This window comes from Leptodactylus fuscus, chromosome 9 (assembly GCF_031893055.1).
Source record: "Leptodactylus fuscus isolate aLepFus1 chromosome 9, aLepFus1.hap2, whole genome shotgun sequence".
Taxonomy (NCBI): domain Eukaryota; kingdom Metazoa; phylum Chordata; class Amphibia; order Anura; family Leptodactylidae; genus Leptodactylus; species Leptodactylus fuscus.
The window spans coordinates 63,413,410-63,441,266 of record NC_134273.1 but is presented as its reverse complement, the minus strand read 5'-3'; the positions used below and the strand labels follow the sequence as shown (position 1 = coordinate 63,441,266).

The following is a 27,857-nucleotide window of genomic DNA, read 5'->3' as shown; positions in this document are numbered from 1 at the left end:
ATGGAGGTACAGAATTTCTTGCTGTTGGGTTTAGTGTTCTCTGTATCATGTGCAGCAGAAGGTAAGATAATTCTGCAATATTTTTCTGTTTGCATTGTGTTATTATCTCTCTTTTCCCCTGTTTATATCGAAAATGGCAATTGGGGATAACTTGCTTATTGTGTTATCGTGTAATGTTCACCAAGATTGATTCCCATGCCACTGTTCTATGCAATGGGCTTTCATGGATTTAGGCATTGATGACCTATCCTTAGGACATTAATAACAGTGACATCACATGGTCTATTTGCTGGTCAATCTCATTTAAAGGGTTACGCACCTTTTTAAAATTGATAGTCCAATGAATATAACCATATTTTAAAATTTGAAGACAATTCATTCTTAAATATTTTTGCAAATATAGGCCATTATGAAATTTGTAGAGTTTTAAAGATTTTCCTGAACCATCTTTGATAGGTTGCCATTGGATACAGCGATGAATGCAGGAACTTTCTACAGTCTGCGACTTGCCAGAAATCCATCCATGATTTCCATATCATGGAAAAGTCATCAGGCAGAGAGACTACATGCATATGAAAATAATCTGGCCACAATAAAGAAATCATGGTTGGGTTTCTGACAAATGGCAGACCATAGAAAGTTTCTCCATTCACAGTTGTATCCATTGACAACTGATCAAGAGAAAAGACAAAATCTAATGACAGGGGGTTTCTGGGTTATCAATTCAGATCACAGGGGTTCAACTGGGATCCTTAGATCAGTTCTCCGAGGCAACAGTGGTGCTCCAGTGGATTTCAAAATAGCTCAAGCTCAGCCAGATTGGATGGAGAGCGTCTGTGAACAGCAATTTTCATGTCTTGCCACAGATACTCAATGGGATTTAGGTCTGGACTTTGACTTATCCATTCTAACACATGAATATTCTTTGATCTAAACCATTCCACTGTAGCTCTGGCTGTATTTTTAGGGTCATTGTGTTACTGGAAGGTGAATCTCCTTCCCAGTCTCAAGTCTTTCAGCCTTTCTTCCAGAATTGCCCTGTATTTACTGTAACTCCATCCATCTTCCCATCAACTCTGACCAGCTTCCTTTCTGAAGAAAAGCCTCCCCACAGCATGTTCCTGCCACCACCATGTTACACAGTAGGGATGGTGTGGTCAGAGGGATGAACAGGGTTACTTTTCCACCACACATAGCCCTTTTCATTTAGGCCAAAAAGTTCAACTTTGGTCTCATCTGACCAGCAGAGCTTCTTCTACATGTTTCCTGTGTCCCCTATATGGCTTGTGGTAAACTGCAAACAGAACTTCTTATGTCTTTCTTTCACAACAATGGTTTTCTTCTTGATACTCTTCCAAAAAGGCTAGATATGTGGAGTGCATCACTTATAGTTGCCCTCTGGACAGATTCTGCCCCTGAGCTGTGGATTTCTGCAGCTCCTCCATGACCATGAGCCTCTTGGCTGCTTCTCTGACCACTGGTCTCCTTGCTCCATCTGTCAGTTTAGGTGGACGGCCATGTCTTAGTAGTTTTGCAGTTGTAGAATACTTTTTCTATTTTTGGGTGAGGATTGAACAGTGCTCTTTGGGATGCTCAAAGCTGCTTGGAATATCTTTTTATAACCTAACCCTGCTTTAAACTTCTCCACAACCTTATCTTTGACCTGTCTGGTGAGTTTCTTGATCCTCATGATGCTGTTTGTTCACTATTGTTCTCTAACAAACCTCTGAGGCCTTCACAGAACAGGTGTATTTATACTGAGGCTAAATTATACACAGCTGGACTCTTAACTAATAAAGTGATTTCTGAAGGTTGCACTGGATGTTATTTAGGGGTATCAGAGTACAGGGGGCCCTCTGACTGCTTCTATCCGGCCCGCATAGCTAGTGGAAGCTTTTTCAAGGACCTGTGATGATGTCATCACAGCCTATCACCAGGATAGACTATGACTCGTTAGTGGGGAGAGCCACATGGGACTGTGTGCTTTCTGCAAGCTGCCGGCAATGGGGGCTGCTGGATGATAAAGAGAGAAGAGACAGCATGTGTGAGCAAGAGGGAGGACTAGGGGCAGATGTAGGGGGGCAGTTAAACTTAATGCACATGTAGGGGGGACATTAAACTAAGGGGCAGATGGAGGGTGACATTAAACTGGGGCAGCTAGAGGAGGATATTAAACCGTGGGGGGTAGCTGGAGGAGGACATGTCTGCCTCTAGTTGCCACCAGTCCCCCTCCAGCTGCCCCAGATTAATGTCCCCTCTAGTTTCTGTTGTTTTATACTGAGGCACCAGGAGAGGGACTTAATACTGTGGGACATTTGGAGGGAAACGTTATAATGTGGGGGTGTATAATCTAAGTGTGACTGTAGGAGGATTTTACTTTGTGGGGCACATGGGAAAATGATTGAGAATGGGCGGAGTCAGCGGAGAAGTGGGTGGAGCTAAATTTGCCACGACGCGCATGGCCCTCTAGAACCGTTACAATTTCTTAAAATTAATTGCCTACCCCTGTCCTAACCCCTGCCTTGCACACTAGAGGGCACAAGCACAGCTGGAGAAATAACTCACCTACAAGTGAAACAGAAAACCTGACTTGTTTCACATTTAGGAAGGAGAGGTAAGATACAGAAAAAGCCCCCCACAGGTGTCCGGCTGGACTAATGGGGAATGTGAGGGAACACAAAGTATAGAGCAGAAAATAAATGTGAAACAGAAATACTGACACTATGCAAAGGGATAGGAAAAACAGAACTTAGTATCACACACAGAAAACCCTACAAAAATTCCAAACATCCAAGCAGTAAAAGGCTAGGGTTCACCGCACCCGGAACAACTATGCTTGGATCAAAATGCTCAATACTTATCAAATATCCAAATAGGATGAATAGGCAGCAAGGAAAACAGAACGGACCAGGACTCAGACACAGATGATAACAGCAAATTCTGGCAGACAAATCACTTCAGGAATCCACCGGCAACTGAAGCTTAAGACTGGCAACTTACAGCATGCAAAGCGGAGTTATTTAGCCAGAAGCAGGAGTAATCAGAAAGGTGGCGCTCCGAACCTCCCACAGCCTGTAATGAGTCTTCAGCACTGCAGAGGACTTAACCCCTTCAGAGGCAAAGACACACTAGAGCACTGACTCGCGATGCAACTCATCACGTGATTCATGCATGAGTTCTACCGTAGAGACCACATGCCCAGTGTGAACATTCCCCTGACGTGTGTCAGATGATTCACACGCAGAATGCCGTTCAGACAGCCTGAACCTAACAGGCTGAGATTGCAAAGACTGGGTCATAACACTAGTATTATGGTCTGCATATAAACAATAAAACAAAACAGACATTTCAAGACTTGAGTCTTGTCATTTTAGCATATATTTATGCGACCATACTGATCCTTGGTATTCTGCCATTCATTTTCTCATGGACTCACTGACTTTCAATATCAGAGTCCGTCTGTGAAAATGAAAGAGGTTTCTGATCCATCAAAAAATAGAGCAGCAGTGTTATTGAAGGATGAAGGCTTTCCTGAAGAGATGGGTTTTCAGGTGCTCTAAGAAGGATGTCATTATGGGGGTAGTTTTTTGTATTGAGGTAGTGAGTTCAGAGTATAGGGGGAGTACAGGAGAAATCTTGTAGACAGTTTAGTGAAGAGCAAATAAGAAGAGAGCGGAGAAGGAGGTTTTGTGCGGATCAGAGATTATAAGTGGGGAGCTATTGGGATATTAAGTCAGAGATACATTGGGGGGACAGTTGTGAATGGCCTGGTATGTCTGCTTTAAAATTTTAAAGGGATTCTACCATTAAAACCTCTTTTTTTGTGGATAACACGTCGGAATAGCCTTTAGAAAGGCTATTCGTCTCTTACCTTTAGATGGGATCTCCGCCGCACCGTTCCTTAGAAATACCGTTTTTTACTGGTATGCAAATTAGTTCTCTGGCAGCGATGGGGGCGGGGCCCAGCGCTGAAAATGCAATGGGGGCGTCCCCACCGCTGCTCGAGAACACGATCCTCCGACGCCTCTATCTTCAGCTGGATCCTCCCCTTCTCTGTCGTCTTCCTCCTGCGTCACCTCCGACGCCTGTGCAGTTGGCTCTGCCAGTGAGACACCAGCAAATGCCGGCCGGCGGCCATTTTTGGGAGGCCGCTCTTGCTCTTGAAATTCAATGCAGGTGCGAAAAGCTATTATGTGTGGTTTGAAGGACAGGGCAGAATGAAACTGGGTTTGTGAGATTGGGGTAAAGGTGGAGACATTAACTTTGCTTGATACATCAGGTCGGGAGGCTGGGTGAGGTGGGGAAAGGACAATGAACTCTGTGTTTTCCATCCTGAGTTTGCAGGTGGAAGAGAAGAAGGAGGCTAGACACTCTGGGACTCTGAATAGAAGACTAGTAATGTCTGGGCCACAGAGGTATATAATCATTTCTCTATTTTCTCCAATGCTGTCTGTTTACCAGATCACTGGATTTGCTATAATGCATTTAATGCTTTGTATTGTTCCGTATCGATCAGGTATTACAATGTTATGAATACTTCTTAGTTACATAATTCCATTATATGTACAAAGTATATTTTACTTAGTCTACTAATAACTAGAGTTGAACAGCTATACCTATTTTATTCACTTTTTATGCTTTTACAGACAATGTGTGTGAGCTTCCTGACATAGACAATGGAAAGATTGCTCAATACTATTACATATTCAAAAAGTTTTATTTCCCAATGAAAGAGGGGAAGAAGTTATCTGTGTCTTGTTCAGCTGGGTACTCTTTTCAGTCTGGAAAGCAAGAAGAAGAAATCACATGCACATCAGATGGATGGGATCCTCCAGCAATATGTCTCAGTAAGTTTAGTCTTATTGTTTGAAGACACAAATTAGCAAATGTCCAGATGTCACTGAGCCTTTTATTACGATACACATGTCTATTTGTGATGTGCACAGGTGGTGATGCAGTCCTGGGGGTATCAAGGTTGAGGTCAGGAGACTTGGGCAAATGGACTAGGCCCACCATGAAGCCAGGGCCCTCTGGTTGTAAACCCAGGGTGGTTCACACTCAGTCATACGAGCATTGCACAGTATACAATGGCGGTAGCAGTCTTTAACCTGGGCCAATCCCTAGTGGCTGACTCCTGCCTGATTGAGGCTAGAGAAGAATTTCCCACTGCAAAATCTATGCCAGCAAGTGGTTGGCATGGATTTGCACCTAGGCACAAGGGCACTGGAAGTATGCACCTAATTTATGATGAGATGCAGCCTCATCATAAATGAAGATTGCCCTCCTTTGGAGCAGCAACATAAAATTGGACATGAGTAATACCCCCATAGTGATTTTACAATACAGATAATGAACACAATGATGTCACAGTATAGAGATAATATACATAGTGATGTCATGTTACAGGGATAACGCACACAGTGATGTCACGTTACAGGTCTAGCCTACACTCCCCACTTACTCTAACTGAATGGAGATTGAAAAATTGTGGCTAACCCTGACACATCCAAACTAATTCCTGGTGCAATCCCTACTCATCCCCACTCACTGCCTTCAGCAGAACTTCTTGGACCCATGGCCCCTACTACAGATGTTTGGAAAATTGTATCGAAAGATACCCTTTGATGTCCTTAAGGTTCCCAATGAGCTCATTCCTATAGCATTCTGGGTTTGTGGCTGGGTTGACCTTAAATCTGTCAGGCCACGGTTCCATTCGGAACTATTTCATAAAGTAGACCTTATAGACATACATCTCCTATGACATTTGAGTGCAAATATGCCTCCCCAAATATATTACATGACGTTACCTACAGGTCAAACAATATACACAAATATGGGACCAGGGAGCCAACACCTCCCTTTACATTACTAATAGGGTTTGGTAGCATACCCCAGCATTGCTTCACACCCTGAATCAAGCAATCCTGAATGAATGTTGGTGATGTCAATCCCCTGTGGCCATTCTATTTCATTTATTCTCGGAGTGCCCTCTCTTTAAACAGTTTCGGAAGATCATGCTCTATGAGATTTTGGGCTTTGACACTCACGTTCTGAGTTCAACTTTGTCCTACCCTATCGCTCCTTTAATAGTCCACCGATGATATATTATCCTATGTATGCAGCATGTTATTATTACTGATTGTGCCCCTGTTCATTTCCTTTTTTTTTTTTTCTTCCCTTCTATACCCCCTATTTTTATATACCTTTATAAAACTACTCTTAAACAAAAAAATTTAAGGTGTAAAAATTGAGACTCTACAAATACAATCATGGCAACATTTAACCTGATCACTTATAGAACCATAAATCCCTTGTTTGTTTGCCAGAAAAATGTCTCAAACCATCACTTCCAAATGGAATTTTGCACAACGCCAAGGAGTTGTATAAAGCATTTGACACCATTCAATACAGTTGCCATGAAGGCTTCACTACTACAAGTGGAGGTAAAACTGAAACAATAAACTGTACATCTGGAAAATGGCTACCTCCCCCAGGATGTCATCAGATAAATGGTAGGAACTTTTTTTTTTATAAATATTTGTCTATAAAAATCACAACTTACATGGCAATATATCAGAGCCCCAGGTGGAATCGGATCTTGGCATGACAAATTGGGAAAATCTTTCCAATAACTTTCTCTGGGAAAGGTTTTCCTGATGTCCCAGGATGGGAGCTGATGCCTTCAAGGACCATACAGAGGATCCAAAGAAGGGGACGCTAACTATGACAAGATAGCCTGGGCCATGAGACTTATATCACTATATTTCACAGATGGAATGGACGCTACATTGGGTAGCTAGTCCAACCAATGGAAAAATCCGGACATATTTTACAATATACTGTACGTGAATATGGATTATGAACAGATTAAATCATATAATATATCTATCGCTGCTTCATTTTTATGTATTAGATAGGTGTGAAACTCCTCCTCTTACTAATGGCCATTACATATCGACAAAGAGAACATTTCGTGTTATAGAGACTGTACAATACCAGTGCAATGAGGGTTATTACACTACTTCTGGGACCAATGCAGATTGGATTGAGTGTCTCCCAAGAGGCTGGTCCTCTACACCAAGCTGCACAAGTAAGTCTTACTGACCAGTATGTTCAATATAATATAATAGTAAGTATGGGGTAAATAATGTCCTGGACCCAGTACAGGTGGTGGGTGACAGAAGGACTGTCCATGGTGAGCGCCATGCAGGAGAATAAATCCCACCCCATGTATAAGACCTTGATGGCATTTGGCAGCACTGTAAGTGACCGTCTGCTTCACCCCAAGTGTGAGAAGGAGCGCTATCACAGGTCCTTCCTTCCAACCATGGCCAGGCTACATAATCTACATCAGCCCAGGCGAAGAGAGAGAACTAAATGATCCTGAAGTCTTCCTTCTTTCTTTCTTTCTTTCTTTCTTTCTTTCTTTCTTTCTTTCTTTCTTTCTTTCTTTCTTTCTTTCCTTAGCTACTATTGATTCCTAGTATTTTTCTCAGCATAAATGTGTCTACTTCTGTAATATATTACTGTGTATTATCCTGTATCTGTATTACTATGCTGCTGTAACACACTGAAATTTCCCCACGGTGGGACTATTAAAGGATTATCTTATCTTATCTTCTCTAAGATTTGAAATAGTCTTCACACTGGCACTGCTTTCTATCAGGGCTTCTAATATTTTACTTTAAGAATAGGACCCTCATTCCTTCTCTGAAATGCTTAGTTATTACTAAGTCTGTACTTTAGAGATGAGCGAACACTAAAATGTTCGAGGTTCGAAATTCGATTCGAACAGCCGCTCAATGTTCGTGTGTTCGAACGGGTTTCGAACCCCATTATAGTCTATGGGGAACAGATACTCGTTAAGGGGGAAACCCAAATCCGTGTCTGGAGGGTCACCAAGTCCACTATGACACCCCAGGAAATGATGCCAACACCTCTGGAATGACACTGGGACAGCAGGGGAAGCATGTCTGGGGGCATCTAACACACCAAAGACCCTCTATTACCCCAACATCACAGCCTAACAACTACACACTTTACACACTCAATACCACCTCTCTGACAGTAGGAAAACACCTTGAAACATGTGTATTTGGCACTTGCAGTGAGGAGAGCTTGTCACCAGCAGTGAATTTGGCCCTTGTAGTAAGTTGAGGTTGGCACCAACATTTGTTTTGAAAATCAGGGTGGATTGAGCCTCTAACCAGCAGAGTTTGGGCAAATTCATGGTGGAGGGAGCCTCTAAAAACCCCAGTTTGGACCAATTCATGGTGGAGGGAGCCTCTAACCAGCCCAGTTTGGGCAAATTCATGGTGGAGGGAGCCTCTAAAAAACCCAGTTTGGACCAATTCATGGTGGAGGGAGCCTCTAACCAGCCCAGTTTGGGCAAATTCATGGTGGAGGGAGCCTCTAACCAGCCCAGTTTGGACCAATTAATGGTGGAGGGAGCCTCTAACCAGCCCAGTTTGGACCAATTAATGGTGGAGGGAGCCTCTAAAAAACCCAGTTTGGACCAATTCATGGTGGAGGGAGCCTCTAAACAGCCCAGTTTGGGCAAATTCATGGTGGAGGGAGCCTCTAAAAAACCCAGTTTGGACCAATTCATGGTGGAGGGAGCCTCTAACCAGCCCAGTTTGGACCAATTAATGGTGGAGGGAGCCTCTAAACAGCCAAGTTTGGACCAATTCATGGTGGAGGGAGCCTCTAAAAAACCCAGTTTGGACCAATTCATGGTGGAGGGAGCCTCTAAACAGCCCAGTTTGGGCAAATTCATGGTGGAGGGAGCCTCTAAAAAACCCAGTTTGGACCAATTCATGGTGGAGGGAGCCTCTAACCAGCCCAGTTTGGACCAATTAATGGTGGAGGGAGCCTCTAAACAGCCAAGTTTGGACCAATTCATGGTGGAGGGAGCCTCTAAAAACCCCAGTTTGGACCAATTCATGGTGGAGGGAGCCTCTAACCAGCCCAGTTTGGACCAATTAATGGTGGAGGGAGCCTCTAACCACCCCAGTTTGGACCAATTCATGGTGGAGGGAGCCTCTAACCAGCCCAGTTTGGGCAAATTCATGGTGGAGGGAGCCTCTAAACAGCCCAGTTTGGGCAAATTCATGGTGGAGGGAGCCTCTAACCAGCCCAGTTTGGACCAATTAATGGTGGAGGGAGCCTCTAACCAGCCCAGTTTGGACCAATTAATGGTGGAGGGAGCCTCTAACCACCCCAGTTTGGACCAATTCATGGTGGAGGGAGCCTCTAAACAGCCAAGTTTGGACCAATTCATGGTGGAGGGAGCCTCTAAAAACCCCAGTTTGGACCAATTCATGGTGGAGGGAGCCTCTAACCAGCCCAGTTTGGGCAAATTCATGGTGGAGGGAGCCTCTAAACAGCCCAGTTTGGGCAAATTCATGGTGGAGGGAGCCTCTAACCAGCCCAGTTTGGACCAATTAATGGTGGAGGGAGCCTCTAACCAGCCCAGTTTGGACCAATTAATGGTGGAGGGAGCCTCTAACCACCCCAGTTTGGACCAATTCATGGTGGAGGGAGCCTCTAAAAACCCCAGTTTGGACCAATTCATGGTGGAGGGAGCCTCTAACCAGCCCAGTTTGGGCAAATTCATGGTGGAGGGAGCCTCTAAACAGCCCAGTTTGGGCAAATTCATGGTGGAGGGAGCCTCTAACCAGCCCAGTTTGGACCAATTAATGGTGGAGGGAGCCTCTAACCAGCCCAGTTTGGACCAATTAATGGTGGAGGGAGCCTCTAACCACCCCAGTTTGGACCAATTCATGGTGGAGGGAGCCTCTAAACAGCCAAGTTTGGACCAATTCATGGTGGAGGGAGCCTCTAAAAACCCCAGTTTGGACCAATTCATGGTGGAGGGAGCCTCTAACCAGCCCAGTTTGGGCAAATTCATGGTGGAGGGAGCCTCTAAACAGCCCAGTTTGGGCAAATTCATGGTGGAGGGAGCCTCTAACCAGCCCAGTTTGGACCAATTAATGGTGGAGGGAGCCTCTAACCAGCCCAGTTTGGACCAATTAATGGTGGAGGGAGCCTCTAACCACCCCAGTTTGGACCAATTCATGGTGGAGGGAGCCTCTAAAAACCCCAGTTTGGACCAATTCATGGTGGAGGGAGCCTCTAACCAGCCCAGTTTGGGCAAATTCATGGTGGAGGGAGCCTCTAAACAGCCCAGTTTGGGCAAATTCATGGTGGAGGGAGCCTCTAACCAGCCCAGTTTGGACCAATTAATGGTGGAGGGAGCCTCTAACCAGCCCAGTTTGGACCAATTAATGGTGGAGGGAGCCTCTAACCACCCCAGTTTGGACCAATTCATGGTGGAGGGAGCCTCTAAACAGCCAAGTTTGGACCAATTCATGGTGGAGGGAGCCTCTAAAAACCCCAGTTTGGACCAATTCATGGTGGAGGGAGCCTCTAACCAGCCCAGTTTGGGCAAATTCATGGTGGAGGGAGCCTCTAAACAGCCCAGTTTGGGCAAATTCATGGTGGAGGGAGCCTCTAACCAGCCCAGTTTGGACCAATTAATGGTGGAGGGAGCCTCTAACCAGCCCAGTTTGGACCAATTAATGGTGGAGGGAGCCTCTAAAAACCCCAGTTTGGACCAATTCATGGTGGAGGGAGCCTCTAACCAGCCCAGTTTGGGCAAATTCATGGTGGAGGGAGCCTCTAAACAGCCCAGTTTGGGCAAATTCATGGTGGAGGGAGCCTCTAACCAGCCCAGTTTGGACCAATTAATGGTGGAGGGAGCCTCTAACCAGCCCAGTTTGGACCAATTAATGGTGGAGGGAGCCTCTAACCAGCCCAGTTTGGACCAATTAATGGTGGAGGGAGCCTCTAACCACCCCAGTTTGGACAAATTCATGGTGGAGGGAGCCTCTAAAAAACCCAGTTTGGACCAATTCATGGTGGAGGGAGCCTCTAAACAGCCCAGTTTGGGCAAATTCATGGTGGAGGGAGCCTCTAAACAGCCCAGTTTGGGCAAATTCATGGTGGAGGGAGCCTCTAACCAGCCCAGTTTGGACCAATTAATGGTGGAGGGAGCCTCTAACCAGCCCAGTTTGGACCAATTCATGGTGGAGGGAGCCTCTAAACAGCCCAGTTTGGGCAAATTCATGGTGGAAGGAGCCTCTAACCAGCAGAGTTGTGGGAAAGCAGGGTGGAGGGAGCCTCTAACCAGCAGAGTTGGTGGAAATCAGGGTGGAGGGAGCCTCTAACCAGCAGAGTTGGGGGAAATCATGTTGGAGGGAGCCTAGTATTAGCAGAATTGTGCAACGCTTATGGTGGATGAGTATGAGGATGCGGAGGAATTGGAGAGGTTGAGTACAGACATGGAGTTTCATGTTGGGGTGCTTTACACAGGTGGGCACAAAAATGAAGGCTCTATCCAGTGGTGGTTCATTTTTATCAAAGTGAGCCGGTCGGCACTCTCAGCTGACAGACGGGTGCGCTTGTCAGTGATGATGCCACCGGCTGCACTGAACACCCTCTCAGATAGGACGCTGGCGGCAGGACAGGACAGCACCTCCAAGGCATATAGGGCAAGTTCAAGCCACAGGTCCAACTTCGACACCCAATACGTGTAGGGCGCAGAGGGGTCGGAGAGGACAGGGCTGTGGTCGGAAAGGTATTCCCGCAACATGCGCCTATACTTCTCACGCCTGGTGACACTAGGACCCTCCGTGGCGGCACTTTGGCGAGGGGGTGCCATCAAGGTGTCCCAGACCTTAGACAGTGTGCCCCTCGTTTGTGTGGACCGGTGAGAACTTGGTTGCCTACTGGAGGAACTGCCCTCCCTGCCGCCACTGTCACATGCTGGAAACATCTCCATCATATTCTGCACCAATTGCCTGTGGCAAGCATTGATGCGATTGGCCCTCCCCTCTACCGGAATAAAAGACGAGATGTTGTTTTTATACCGGGGGTCAAGGATAGCAAAGATCCAGTACTGGTTGTCCTCCATGATTTTGACAATACGCTTGTCGGTTGTAAAGCACCCCAACATGAACTCAGCCATGTCTGCCACAGTGTTAGTTGGCATGACTCCTCTGGCCCCACCGGAAAGTTCAATCTCCATTTCCTCCTCATCCTCCATGTCTACCCATCCGCGCTGCAACAATGGGACGATTCGAAGTTGCCCGGAAGCCTCCTGTATCACCATCACATCATCGGACAACTCTTCTTCCTCCTCCTCCTCCATTAAACGCAGTGAAGCGGACAGATGTGTGGACCTACTCTCCAGCTGTGACGGATCGGATGCTATCCCTAACTCCTCTGTGTGATCTGAGTTATCCCTGATGTCAATCAGGGATTCTCTCAGAACACACAAGAGCGGGATTGTAAGGCTCACCATCGCATCCTCAGAGCTCACCCTCCTTGTGGACTCCTCAAAGACCCGTAGGATGTCACAAAGGTCTCTCATCCATGGCCACTCATGGATGTGAAACTGAGGCAGCTGACTTTGTGGCACCCTAGGGTTTTGTAGCTGGTATTCCATCAAAGGTCTCTGCTGCTCAACCACTCTATTCAACATCTGAAACGTTGAGTTCCAGCGTGTGGGGACGTCGCACAAAAGCCGGTGTTGTGGCACATGCAGGCGTTGCTGGAGAGATTTTAAGCTAGCAGCGGCTACTGTCGACTTGCGAAAGTGGGCGCACATGCGCCGCACTTTCACCAGTAGCTCTGGAACATTGGGGTAGCTCTTTAGGAAACGTTGCACCACTAGGTTGAAGACGTGGGCCAGGCATGGAACATGTTGGAGTCCGGCAAGCTCCAGAGCTGCTACCAGGTTCCGGCCGTTATCACAAACGACCATGCCTGGGCCCAGGTGCAGCGGCTCAAACCATATTGCCGTCTCATCGAGGAGGGCATCCCTCACCTCGGAGGCAGTGTGCTGTCTGTCCCCCAAGCTGATCAGCTTCAGCACAGCCTGCTGACGTCTACCAACGCCAGTGCTGCAACGTTTCCAACTCGTAGCTGGGGTCAATCTAACAGCGGAGGAGGAGGCGGTGGCGGAGGAGGAGGCGGTGGCGGAGGAGGAGGCGGTAGAGGAGGAGGAGGAGGGGGGTGTTCTTCTCGTGTCCCTGCCAGGAATGTTAGGCGGGGAGACGAGGTACACCGGGCCAGTTTGGGAAGCAGTCCCAGCCTCAACTACATTCACCCAGTGTGCCGTCAGTGAAATGTAGCGTCCCTGTCCGCATGCACTTGTCCACGCGTCGGTGGTCAAGTGGACCTTTGTGCAAAGCGCGGAACTAAGGGCCCGCCTGATGTTGAGTGACACGTGCTGGTGCAAGGCGGGGACGGCACACCGGGAGAAGTAGTGACGGCTAGGGACGGCATAGCGAGGTGCCGCAGTTGCCATCAGGTCCAGGAAGGCGGGAGTTTCAACAAGCCGGAACGCCAACATCTCCTGGGCCAGCAGTTTAGCGATGTTGGCGTTCAAGGCTTGCGCGTGTGGGTGGTTAGCAGTGTATTTCTGCCGCCGCTCCAATGTCTGAGAGATGGTGGGTTGTTGTAAAGAAACGCCTGATGGTGCCTTTGATGGTGCAGGAGAAGGAGATAAGACAGGACCAGGGGAGGATGAGGTAGAAGTCAACAAAGTGGCGGAGGCAGATGAAGTGGTGTCCTGGCTCGTCCTCTGGAGTGCATCGCCAGCACAGTCAGCAGTGGCAGTGGCAGAGGCAGAGGCAGAGGCAGTGGCAGTGGCGTGAACGGCAGGCGGCCTTTGTCCTGCCGTTGCTGCCTGCCACTGATTCCAGTGCTTGGATTCCAAATGACGGCGCATTGAAGTGGTGGACAGGTTGCTCTTCTCAGAGCCCCTAATCAATTTCGAGAGGCAAATTGTGCAGACAACACTATATCTGTCCTCGGCGCATTCCTTGAAAAAACTCCACACCTTCGAGAAACGTGCCCTCGAGGTGGGAGTTTTTCGGGGCTGGGTACGAACTGGAACATCTTGGGAGATTCCGGGTGTGGCCTGGCTTCGCCTAAGCTGCTGACCTCTGCCTCTGCCTCTAGCTACCCTTTTTGGTGCTGCACCTGCCTCAACATCCACACTACTTTCCCCGCTTGACATCCCCCCTGTCCAGGTCGGGTCAGTGTCCTCATCATCCACCACTTCCTCTTCCAACTCCTGTCTCATCTCCTCCTCCCGCACAATGCGCCAGTCAACTGGATGCCCTGACGGCAACTGCGTCACATCATCGTCGATGAGGGTGGGTTGCTGGTCATCCACCACCAAATCGAACGGAGATGGAGGAGACTCTAGTGTTTGAGCATCTGGACACAGATGCTCCTCTGTTAGGTTCGTGGAATCGTGACGTGGAGAGGCAGGTTGAGGGACAATGAAAGGAGCGGAGAACAGCTCTGGGGAGCAGGGACAGTTTGGGTTATTGTTCTGTAAAGCTTCGGAATTTTGGGAGGAAGGAAGACAAGACTGTTGGGTAATAGGAGGAGAGGAGGCAGAGTCTGACTGGCTGCTGGACAATGTGCTGTAAGCGTTCTCTGACAGCCATTGCAAGACCTGTTCCTGGTTCTCGGGCCTACTAAGGTTTGTACCCTGCAGTTTAGTTAATGTGGCAAGCAACCCTGGCACTGTGGAGTGGCGCAATGCTTGCTGCCCCACAGGAGTAGGCACGGGACGCCCTGTGGCTTCACTGCTACCTTGCTCCCCAGAACCATTCCCCCGACCTCGCCCACGGCCTCGTCCACGTCCCTTTCCGGGAGCCTTGCGCATTTTGAATTCCTAGTTAGAAATTGGCACTGTATACCAGTAGTAAAAATTGTGGGTGCACGTAACCCCAATATATTCTTTGAATTCCCAGTCAGACACTGGCACTATATGGCAGTAGCAAGAAATGAGGGTATTTGTATTCCCAATATACTCTTTGAATTCCCAGTCAGACAATGGCACTGTATACCAGTAGTAAAAATTGTGGGTGCACGTAACCCCAATATATTCTTTGAATTACCAGTCAGAAACTGGCACTATATGGCAGTAGCAAGAAATGAGGGTATTTGTATTCCCAATATATTCTTTGAATTCCCAGTCAGACAATGGCACTGTATACCAGTAGTAAAAATTGAGGGTGCACGTAACCCCAATATATTCTTTGAATTACCAGTCAGAAACTGGCACTATATGGCAGTAGCAAGAAATGAGGGTATTTATAACCCCAATATATTCTTTGAATTCCCAGTCAGACAATGGCACTGTATACCAGTAGTAAAAATTGTGGGTGCACGTAACCCCAATATATTCTTTGAATTCCCAGTCAGACACTGGCACTATATGGCAGTAGCAAGAAATGAGGGTATTTGTATTCCCAATATACTCTTTGAATTCCCAGTCAGACAATGGCACTGTATACCAGTAGTAAAAATTGAGGGTGCACGTAACCCCAATATATTCTTTGAATTACCAGTCAGAAACTGGCACTATATGGCAGTAGCAAGAAATGAGGGTATTTATAACCCCAATATATTCTTTGAATTCCCAGTCAGACAATGGCACTGTATACCAGTAGTAAAAATTGTGGGTGCACGTAACCCCAATATATTCTTTGAATTCCCAGTCAGACACTGGCACTATATGGCAGTAGCAAGAAATGAGGGTATTTGTATTCCCAATATATTCTTTGAATTCCCAGTCAGACAATGGCACTGTATACCAGTAGTAAAAATTGTGGGTGCACGTAACCCCAATATATTCTTTGAATTACCAGTCAGAAACTGGCACTATATGGCAGTAGCAAGAAATGAGGGTATTTGTATTCCCAATATATTCTTTGAATTCCCAGTCAGACAATGGCACTGTATACCAGTAGTAAAAATTGTGGGTGCACGTAACCCCAATATATTCTTTGAATTACCAGTCAGACACTGGCACTATATGGCAGTAGCAAGAAATGAGGGTATTTGTATTCCCAATATATTCTTTGAATTCCCAGTCAGACAATGGCACTGTATACCAGTAGTAAAAATTGTGGGTGCACGTAACCCCAATATATTCTTTGAATTCCCAGTCAGACAATGGCACTGTATACCAGTAGTAAAAATTGTGGGTGCACGTAACCCCAATATATTCTTTGAATTACCAGTCAGAAACTGGCACTATATGGCAGTAGCAAGAAATGAGGGTATTTATAACCCCAATATATTCTTTGAATTCCCAGTCAGACAATGGCACTGTATACCAGTAGTAAAAATTGTGGGTGCACGTAACCCCAATATATTCTTTGAATTACCAGTCAGAAACTGGCACTATATGGCAGTAGCAAGAAATGAGGGTATTTATAACCCCAATATATTCTTTGAATTCCCAGTCAGACAATGGCACTGTATACCAGTAGTAAAAATTGTGGGTGCACGTAACCCCAATATATTCTTTGAATTACCAGTCAGAAACTGGCACTATATGGCAGTAGCAAGAAATGAGGGTATTTGTATTCCCAATATACTCTTTGAATTCCCAGTCAGACAATGGCACTGTATACCAGTAGTAAAAATTGTGGGTGCACGTAACCCCAATATATTCTTTGAATTCCCAGTCAGAAACTGGCACTATATGGCAGTAGCAAGAAATGAGGGTATTTGTATTCCCAATATATTCTTTGAATTCCCAGTCAGACAATGGCACTGTATACCAGTAGTAAAAATTGTGGGTGCACGTAACCCCAATATATTCTTTGAATTCCCAGTCAGAAACTGGCACTATATGGCAGTAGCAAGAAATGAGGGTATTTGTATTCCCAATATATTCTTTGAATTCCCAGTCAGACAATGGCACTGTATACCAGTAGTAAAAATTGTGGGTGCACGTAACCCCAATATATTCTTTGAATTACCAGTCAGAAACTGGCACTATATGGCAGTAGCAAGAAATGAGGGTATTTATAACCCCAATATATTCTTTGAATTCCCAGTCAGACAATGGCACTGTATACCAGTAGTAAAAATTGTGGGTGCACGTAACCCCAATATATTCTTTGAATTACCAGTCAGAAACTGGCACTATATGGCAGTAGCAAGAAATGAGGGTATTTATAACCCCAATATATTCTTTGAATTCCCAGTCAGACAATGGCACTGTATACCAGTAGTAAAAATTGTGGGTGCACGTAACCCCAATATATTCTTTGAATTACCAGTCAGAAACTGGCACTATATGGCAGTAGCAAGAAATGAGGGTATTTGTATTCCCAATATACTCTTTGAATTCCCAGTCAGACAATGGCACTGTATACCAGTAGTAAAAATTGTGGGTGCACGTAACCCCAATATATTCTTTGAATTCCCAGTCAGAAACTGGCACTATATGGCAGTAGCAAGAAATGAGGGTATTTGTATTCCCAATATATTCTTTGAATTCCCAGTCAGACAATGGCACTGTATACCAGTAGTAAAAATTGTGGGTGCACGTAACCCCAATATATTCTTTGAATTACCAGTCAGAAACTGGCACTATATGGCAGTAGCAAGAAATGAGGGTATTTATAACCCCAATATATTCTTTGAATTCCCAGTCAGACAATGGCACTGTATACCAGTAGTAAAAATTGTGGGTGCACGTAACCCCAATATATTCTTTGAATTCCCAGTCAGAAACTGGCACTATATGGCAGTAGCAAGAAATGAGGGTATTTGTATTCCCAATATATTCTTTGAATTCCCAGTCAGACAATGGCACTGTATACCAGTAGTAAAAATTGTGGGTGCACGTAACCCCAATATATTCTTTGAATTACCAGTCAGAAACTGGCACTATATGGCAGTAGCAAGAAATGAGGGTATTTATAACCCCAATATATTCTTTGAATTCCCAGTCAGACAATGGCACTGTATACCAGTAGTAAAAATTGTGGGTGCACGTAACCCCAATATATTCTTTGAATTACCAGTCAGAAACTGGCACTATATGGCAGTAGCAAGAAATGAGGGTATTTGTATTCCCAATATACTCTTTGAATTCCCAGTCAGACAATGGCACTGTATACCAGTAGTAAAAATTGTGGGTGCACGTAACCCCAATATATTCTTTGAATTCCCAGTCAGAAACTGGCACTATATGGCAGTAGCAAGAAATGAGGGTATTTGTATTCCCAATATATTCTTTGAATTCCCAGTCAGACAATGGCACTGTATACCAGTAGTAAAAATTGTGGGTGCACGTAACCCCAATATATTCTTTGAATTACCAGTCAGAAACTGGCACTATATGGCAGTAGCAAGAAATGAGGGTATTTATAACCCCAATATATTCTTTGAATTCCCAGTCAGACAATGGCACTGTATACCAGTAGTAAAAATTGTGGGTGCACGTAACCCCAATATATTCTTTGAATTACCAGTCAGAAACTGGCACTATATGGCAGTAGCAAGAAATGAGGGTATTTGTATTCCCAATATACTCTTTGAATTCCCAGTCAGACAATGGCACTGTATACCAGTAGTAAAAATTGTGGGTGCACGTAACCCCAATATATTCTTTGAATTCCAAGTCAGAAACTGGCACTATATGGCAGTAGCAAGAAATGAGGGTATTTGTATTCCCAATATATTCTTTGAATTCCCAGTCAGACAATGGCACTGTATACCAGTAGTAAAAATTGTGGGTGCACGTAACCCCAATATATTCTTTGAATTACCAGTCAGACACTGGCACTATATGGCAGTAGCAAGAAATGAGGGTATTTGTATTCCCAATATATTCTTTGAATTCCCAGTCAGACAATGGCACTGTATACCAGTAGTAAAAATTGTGGGTGCACGTAACCCCAATATATTCTTTGAATTACCAGTCAGACACTGGCACTATATGGCAGTAGCAAGAAATGAGGGTATTTGTATTCCCAATATATTCTTTGAATTCCCAGTCAGACAATGGCACTGTATACCAGTAGTAAAAATTGTGGGTGCACGTAACCCCAATATATTCTTTGAATTACCAGTCAGAAACTGGCACTATATGGCAGTAGCAAGAAATGAGGGTATTTGTATTCCCAATATATTCTTTGAATTCCCAGTCAGACAATGGCACTGTATACCAGTAGTAAAAATTGTGGGTGTATATAGCCCCAATTCTATTGCTAGGGGACTTGCAGGGTATTTCTGGGGTGAAGGTGGGGGGGCACACCGTTGGAACGGGTATCGGGGTATATATCGGGTATACGAGAATACACTGACAGTGTATTCCATTCAGGATCCTGGGAAAGCTGGGTTGCGGCGATTGAGCCCGTCAGTGCCACGTTACACTGACAAGCTTCTCCCTGGAATTTAGCTCTTACAAGAGCTGTTGGTTGTCTTCTCCTTCCTATCCTAGCCTGTCCCTGCCTACCCAGAATCTAAGCCCTAGCTAGCTGGACGGAAACCTCCGTCCTCGGTGAATTGCAAGCTCAGAATGACGCGAAGCTGGGCGTCGCTGTTCTTTTAAATTAGAGGTCACATGTTTTCGGCAGCCAATGGGTTTTGCCTACTTTTTTCAACGTCACCGGTGTCGTAGTTCCTGTCCCACCTACCCTGCGCTGTTATTGGAGCAAAAAAGGCGCCAGGGAAGGTGGGAGGGGAATCGAGTAATGGCGCACTTTACCACGCGGTGTTCGATTCGATTCGAACATGCCGAACAGCCTAATATCCGATCGAACATGAGTTCGATAGAACACTGTTCGCTCATCTCTACTGTACTTATAACCTCTAAATTGTAAAGTGCTACTGTATGTGTTGGTGCTATATACATGCAAATAGTGTAACACTTGTCTTGGTGTAAAAAATACTGGGAACCTCAAGGGAAATCCAACTGAACCCATCAATAAGATCCATCAAGATAAAGTTGGAATCCATTTGAAAGTTGATCTGTTACATCTTAATTATGACTGGAAGCTCAGATATATGTATGAACAGAGGCTAAGAAACTGTAAAAAAAAAACAAAAAAAAAACCAGAATCAGAATTGTGGCTGCATGTCATACCAGCCCAACAACCAATATGCATCTTTTATGAATAGTCCTTGGGCAAAGATACTCTGTCACAGTTGCATCAGCTAAAAAAAACCCAGTCTCCAAATCCCTGTAAATCCTACTTAATTTATATAATCATAAAAATAAATGGTCTTTTCGTTTAGAAATGTCCTGTGGAAGGTTGGAAGTGGTGGAAAACGGCGGATTCTACCCAATAAAGCCATCATATACAGAAAGAGATGTGGTACACTTCTACTGCAAAGAAAATTATTCTGTTAAAGGCTCAGAAATAATCCAGTGTTATTCCTTTGGATGGGATCCACAGCCACCGATTTGTGAAGGTAACATTGTAGTTACGGTGAGGCGAACTTCAACCAATAGCTGCACAGTAGGAAGCTCTCTTGGGGGAAGGGGTTGGCGCAGTTTGTCGCCTTCTCCTGTCCATTCCATTTACATAGACTTATAGACTTCATTAAAAAAATCTGCACTAAAAATATGATGTATCCTCATGGATTATATAAATTGCTAAACAGATGGTTTCCACCGATGTTTATTCAGCCCAATCCCTTGTTAAACTTTCAGAAATCATGTGGAGAATATGTTATGGCATTGCAAGGGCCTGGATGACAGCTTAAGGTGACCTATCCCCTGACTACACAGATGCATCTAATAAATTATTAACTCAAACACCAAACGAAACCCCAAGTCATTCAACTATCTACACCGGCTAGAAAAGACATACAAATTTCACTTAGGCTGCGGCCCCACATGGCATAAACGCCACAGTTTGGCCACAGCAGAAATGCCACGGGAAAAAGCGCAGCGTTTTACAGTCACTAGTGGATCCCATCCACACATAGCAGATAAATAAGTGCAGCGGAAATGCTGAGATTTACAAAATTGTCAGTGCTTTCTCCCTGCAACCCGCTACATGAGGCCTTCGCCTTAAGACATCACCTGTAGGGTGGGTTCACACTACCGTTGTTAATGTCCGTTGCTGTTATCTATCATAGAATGACAACAGACATTAACTATAAGCAGAGTAATGGGCGCAGATTGAGTTTTCCATCAGAAAAGTTTAAAAAAAGACAACAGAAAGCTTACGTCATGTATTTTTACATTGGTGTGAATGTAGACTTAGGGGGCTCCGTCTGCATCTGTCTTTTAAAGTCCATTGCTCTCATCGTGTGACAGATGAGATCTACGGACATTAACAATGGTAGTGTGAACTCAGTCTTACAAAGAAGAGGAAATGGATTATAAATAAAATATAACTTGCTTATTACAGAAAGAAAAAACAAGTGTGCCCCGCCACCCAGTCCTGCCAATAGTATCCTGCTCAGTAACCCCACCCTACATCGCAATGGAGACAAAGCACATTACGATTGTGATCATAACTATAAGTTAATCGGACCTGAGCAAATCCAGTGTGAGAATGGACAGTGGACAACTCCACCGAGCTGTGTAGGTAAGTGAAATATCTCAAAAGAGAACTTCTGTCTACCTTGGCTGGTCTGACGTCTGGTCCTTGGTGATCAGCTGTTATCACAGTGAAAAAGTGATATTATAAGGCAGTCATACAAATTAATGGGTGAGCATGTAATACTTGGATAACCCAGATCATTCAGAAGGAGCTGCTCTTATTAAACAGCTTCCTATCTTGGTTTATTGATGAGGGTCCCAATGAGGGTCTGTCTTTATGAGGAAACTCCTTAAGGCAAAGGAACACAGCTAAAAAAAACGCACACAGTGAAACGTTTGTTCCAAGAGTTTTTGTTTTGTTTTCCTTTGCGTCTTTTGTTCCTCTACTACTCTATAGCTGGACTCAGCAACCTTTGACACTTAAAGAGGACCTTTCATGGTTTGGGGCACAGGCAGTTCTATATACTGCTGGAAAGCTGACTGTGCGCTGAATTCAGCGCACTGTCGGCTTGACCTGGGTAAAGAGCTATCGGTCCTGGTACTAAAGCTCTTTACAGTCAGAAGGGCGTGCCTGACAGTCTGAAAGGGATTCTATAATTGAATTTTTACATTTGAACTAAATCTATCTTCATGTAGCCTTTAGCCTTTAGGCTATTGTAGTCATAACTTTTGTTTTGTGATTGATGCAGCCAATTTCAAGAAAAACTTCTTGAAATCTCGCACATGCACTGTATGCTCGTAGGCCCGAAGCTGAAGTGGCCAAGCATACAGCACATGCACGAAATTTCATTCACGCCAACGGGACAAGGAAGAAAGAAGAGAAGAAGGAGTGAACACCAATCAAGATGGGTCAGTGATGCAGGTCCAGGATGATGATGCGGGGGGTGCTCGCAACACTGGGGGAACGCCCACCGTGCTCCGAGAAGACTGATTTGCATAAGAAGATAACGAGTTTTTCTTGAAATTGGCTGCATCAATCACAAAACAAAAGGTATGTCTACAATAGTCTTTCTAAAGGCTACATAAAGATAGGTTTATTTAAAAATGTAAAAATCCAATGATAGAATCCCTTTAAAGGGGTTGTCCGGGCCTAACTTTTTATAGCTTAGCCTCAGGATAGGCCATAAATATATGATCTATAAGAGACCGACAAACATCTGTACAGAGCCGCTTCTGGTCCCATCCCATACACAATATAGGACTGGAAGCAGAAAGCTCTGTCCACAGTATAGCAGTCCAGAACCTTCACTGGAACTCACTGACTTCATTGGGAGCTGAGCTGCAGTGAAGCCGCCCAGCCGATAGACAATGGATGGAGCTTTCTGCTATTTTGTACTGGACGGGCACCAAAAGAGGCTCCATGAGATAAATGGTTTGGGGATCAGGGCCCCCAATTGATCATATATTTATGCCTATTCTGGCCATAAGCCTGGAGACCCCTTAAAATGTTATTAAAAATAAAAAGATAACCATTTTCTCTTTAGGTAGCGAGGCATGCCATGTACCAAATTCAGTGGAAAGTGAGCAAATATTTGTTACTCCAAGACATTAAAAGTCAATGCCAATATGTTTTATGGGCCATATAATATGAGTGAATATATATAATCTGATGGATACAGTCTGAGAATATTGGTTTTCCTCATTTCCTTTTACAGAACTCAAACAAAAGATAAAATGTGATAAACCTCCGCAAATAGAATATGGGACAGCTATTATGAGGCTTGAGGTTTATCACAGTGGCGATGTCGTCCAGTACAAGTGTTCTGATGGATATGACATGCAGGGACCAAAGGAAATTACATGTAAAAAGGGTAAATGGCCAGAACCCCCGAAGTGTATTGGTGAGTAATTCTACATGAAGTTATCGTCAAATGTATCTTATTAGTTGTCAGTTTTACCCTATAGCTCATTGTCAAAAAGCCAATAAAAAAACGTTATCCTTAATCCTAAAATATAAGACGTTCTTCTTTGCTGTTAATGTACAAAATAATCTGCATACTATAAAAAAGATTCAGCATTCTGTGTCTCGGCCTAGTAAATAATGCCTCTTTCTAATGTGTGACACGTGATATATATATTAATGTATTTTTGTTATATTTTTGTTCAGCCAACAATGACTATTGCCAATCCCCACCCGTAATAAGCAAAGGTGAACTTGTTGGCGCTCCCCTGGCCAGCTATGAAAATGGCTCTTCTGTGGAATATAAATGTCACAGCTTCCACCTTATGGAAGGGCCTAAAACTGTGTACTGTACACGTGGGACCTGGTCTGAAGTGCCTAGATGCTTACGTAAGTGTTTTACAGAGTGTCTAATATAACCAGCATCATGTGACATCACAGGGTATATTTTATAGTCACAGCTCATATACCCAGCAACCCATGCACAGCACCTGTTAGACGGCACATGGCGTCACCAAGGGTCCTATTACACATCTGCGGTGTTATTCACGTTAACACACACGTCTTTTGAAGCAAGACGGGTATTTGGCATTTAGTAAAAAAAAACATATGCATTAAAGGGGTTGTCCGTGATAATATAGCAGTTTAACAGGAGACTAAACACCTCCCCCCACCTATTTTATAATTACTTTTATAACCCAAAATGCATATTTACTCTTATTGGTGGAGTGGTCATGTGACCACCCCAGACACATATTCAGAGGATCCTGTGACGATCCGTTTGACTGCTTCCAAAACGGAACGTCACAGGACGTATCTCCGCCCCCTTCCTTCCTTAACTTTGAAGTCATCTTGAAAAGGAAGAGGTAGGCCCAGGTAGGTCCAAGGCGGTCTTTCTTCCCTTCTCAGTGATGGTCATTATGATGTTCAAGGCGCTGACTTCAGGACTATGAACCCTGTCCAAGAGCTCCACACCAGTTGGCCTTGATGAGGGCTCTGAATCTGCAGCCATTCCAGGGACAGAGGTAGGCCCGAGCATGAGACAGGGGCAATCATTTGTCAGCTGTCCTGTGGATGATTGCAATGTTGGACACCACCCTATACAGATTTGCATCCATTCTTTTAGCAACATGCCCCACATAGATTGACATTCCCAACCAACATTTTCAATTTATTCTGGTGTCCCTATAACTTTGGACTGTCGAGATGGCAGAATTCAACCTGAATATTCTGAACTGTTTGGTTTGTAATGAGTACTTTGCAATTTGTCTGTTGCAAACTAAAATTGCTGCCACGTCATGCATTGTATAATGAAAATACAGAGGATACACATATGATGTTCTAGCATCACCGGACAACCTCTCAGTCAAAAATGAGTAGTAGGTGGGAACCTTACAATGCTTATATTACAGACAGAATACATCTTGGGACAGACTTGTTCTTCATCACTGCATTATCCAAAGCCATTGCTGCATTTTCTATCTTCAATAGTTATGGAAAAATCTATTTCTATAGACTGTTACATGAACTTACATGTTTCCCTAATACACGTGTGCTTCATACTTTGTAGAGCCCTGTACCCTTACTGAGGCTGACATGAAAGAAAGGAATTTGGAGCTTTTGTGGAATTCAGACTTGAACTCAAATGTTTTACATGGTGATATGGTAGAATTTCAGTGCTTGGACGGTTTTGAGTTGCCAATGTACGCTGAAGTGAAAGGAGTCTGCAAAAATGGTCAAATTCAATATCCTACCTGTATAAAGAAAGGTATGAAATGAGCTAGGTTTTTATTTTATTTTTCTCTCTCAATGTTATAGTCATGACTTGGCTTACAAATGTCTCTTCTTATCTCTGTTAGATTCATTGAAATCTTGTGGCCCCCCTCCTAAGGTAGAACACAGCATAGATGATGCCGTACAAACAGCTTACGAATCGGGCTCGGTGGTTACATACCGCTGCTTAGACTATCACTTCTTGAATGGCCAAAGTACTATTCACTGCTCAAATGGGCACTGGCAATCGCCAGCAACTTGTATAGGTAAAGAATTATTTTCAAGACCCATACAAAATGGGCAGCATTATATACACTATTACATTGAGTGAATATTGTGTAACATATGGTTCTTCCTTTTGGATGTGTTTTGTAACCACTAGGTTTTATCATGTTATAGACTGCTGAACTTGGTACTCACAAACTTGATAAGATTTTGCGCAGACATTAGCATCGGACACTAGCTGTCGGACACCGACGCTAGTGTGAACCCTGCTTAATAATTATCATGTCCACTTTAAGGGATGTTCCAGTTTATTTTTTTAAATCCTCAGGGAGGCCTAAAATAATAAACAGTACGTGTTCACGTGTCCGTTTGGTTGGGGGTTCACAGATCTTCCTTTCCTGTTTGTGTACGATCGTGTCAGCCAATCAGTGGCCGAGTACTAATGCTCTATGTGAACAGAGAATCACCCCTCAGCTACTGATTGGTTGATGCGCCCGTCAAGGTCAGGAAGATCGGGGCCCTAATGGAGACTCTTGCTGGATTCTTGGCTGAATGGAAAGGTAAATATTACAGATAAGCGAATAGTGAAATATTTGAGATTCGATATTCGTTTCGAGTAGAGCCTCAATAGTCGACTACTCGATCAAATATCGAATCCCATTATAGTCTATGGGAAAAAATGCTCGTTTCAGGGGAAACCACTATTCGACTAAAGGAGAGTCACCAAGTCCACGAGTAGCAGAGGACCACAATGGAGACTGCTGTGATCCGATCTTAGACTCCACCTCCTCACAGACGAGCCTCCAGCAGAACCAGCGTTGATTGGCCGAATGCTGTACACTGACCAATCAACGCTGGTCAATGCATTCCTATGAGAAAAAGTCAGCTCCCTCGTAACAGCAAGCTGTCAGCTCTCCCGACTAGCAAGGACGAGCCTGCTGCAGAACCAGCATTGATTTGCCGAATGCTGGTTCTGAATCGAATATTTACTGCGAATAGCTAGTAGTATTCGATCGAGTATGAATATTTCGAATACCGTAGTATTCTATCGAATACTACTCGCTCATCTCTAGTAAATATGATTATTTTAAGTCTTGTCTAGGGTTAAGAAAATAAACTGGTTTGAACACCCCTTTAATTCCAGACTATAGAAAATGTGTATATCATCTGAAAAAACCTGCTTGTAATCTGCTTTTTTTGCTATTTTTACAGAACCATGTGAATTATCTACAGAAGAGATGGACAGAAGCCATGTGCGTCTAAAGTGGAACTTTGACAGCAATTATTTTTTGCATGGAGAGTTTATAGATTTCTTATGTAAACCAGGATATGAAAATTCTGAGTACAGAATGGCTTACGGCTTAAGGAGTCAGTGCAGATTTGGGCAACTTACCTATCCAAAATGTATACCAAGGCAAAGATAAAAATGCATGGTATATGCAAATGTGCAGTGCATGTGCAGAATGTAGAACATTAGTGCAATACCTATACTATAAGCTTGTTACTGGGTTATTTAAGTTTGTTAAGTTTTGAGTGTATACAGAGATAGGAGTCCATTGGACATTATTCTTAGATTCAGATTCCTAACTTATATGTGTTAAGTGAGGTTACAATTAAGGTAAAACCTTGGTTTCCTCTGTTAACCTCTTCTTGTCCTACTAGGAAGGAGCCTTCAAGTACAGGTGGGAGCTGGGCCTCATTAAAGGCCTATAAAAGGGTGACAAATTCTCACTCCTGAGTAGCACCTAGGGGAGAGAGGAGGAGCAGGGTTGTGTCCTAACACACTGACAACTGGTGAGAGTCCAGTGTTAAAGGTTGCCTTTGTTTTTACCCTGTGTGTCGACCACGTGGCAAGCCACAAGTATAGTTAGGGACTCTTTGTTTAGTTAGTAGCTCAGACGAGCAGGATTTCTATGCTCGATTTGCCTGAATGTTAAGGCTTATTTTGTTTAGCCATTTTTGGAAAAATAACCGTACAGGGTAAAACCTGTTTGTACCTGACGTTTTGTGTCTGTCTCTGACTGTCTGGGTCCACTGCAGTTCTCAGCCGAGTAGGTTTTGTTTTGTTTGTTCGTGCTTTTGCAAAGGCTGTCTATGAACCGTAAATGAAATAAATACTGAACTTGAGTGTGACCCAGTCTCCGTATCCCTGTTTCCTGCACTGCAACCAAACATCTATCTGAGCGATTCCCCACAATATATATCCCATAAATGCGTGATAGATTGGGGGTGAGATTGGGGGTGAGATTGTGAGTCTCTCCATTCACATAGACGTTCTCAAAATAGGTAAGGCTGCCTGCACAGCTACATCTAGAACTCCCATACAGGTGAATGAAGAGACTTGTGCACACATGGCTCATCTCTATTCACCTGCAGCATGATTGGAGCCCCATTCTCAAATATGGAGATCCCAGAGGATCAGATATTTATGGCATATCCTATTCATATAACAATACATGCCCAGATGGGAATAACCTTTTAATGTCATACAGCTAAGGAAGAAAATTAATAGGCATTGCTAAATTATTCTCCATAGAATAGATTGTAAGGCAACTAATGATCGTTTTATTTATG

The 27,857-nt window shown here is 44.3% G+C and overlaps 1 protein-coding gene across 1 annotated transcript; it reads left to right on the top strand.

Annotated features, from left to right (window-relative positions):
• LOC142218048 (coagulation factor XIII B chain-like) lies at nt 1–26,707 on the top strand. Its single transcript, XM_075286444.1, has 11 exons — nt 1–61; nt 4,647–4,847; nt 6,327–6,512; nt 6,914–7,090; nt 20,128–20,304; nt 21,252–21,431; nt 23,041–23,226; nt 23,493–23,675; nt 24,856–25,053; nt 25,145–25,324; nt 26,496–26,707. Exons 1-11 carry the CDS (start codon nt 1–3, stop codon nt 26,705–26,707), a joined length of 1,941 nt encoding a protein of 646 aa, XP_075142545.1.
• The last annotated feature ends 1,150 nt before the right edge of the window (nt 26,708–27,857 follow it).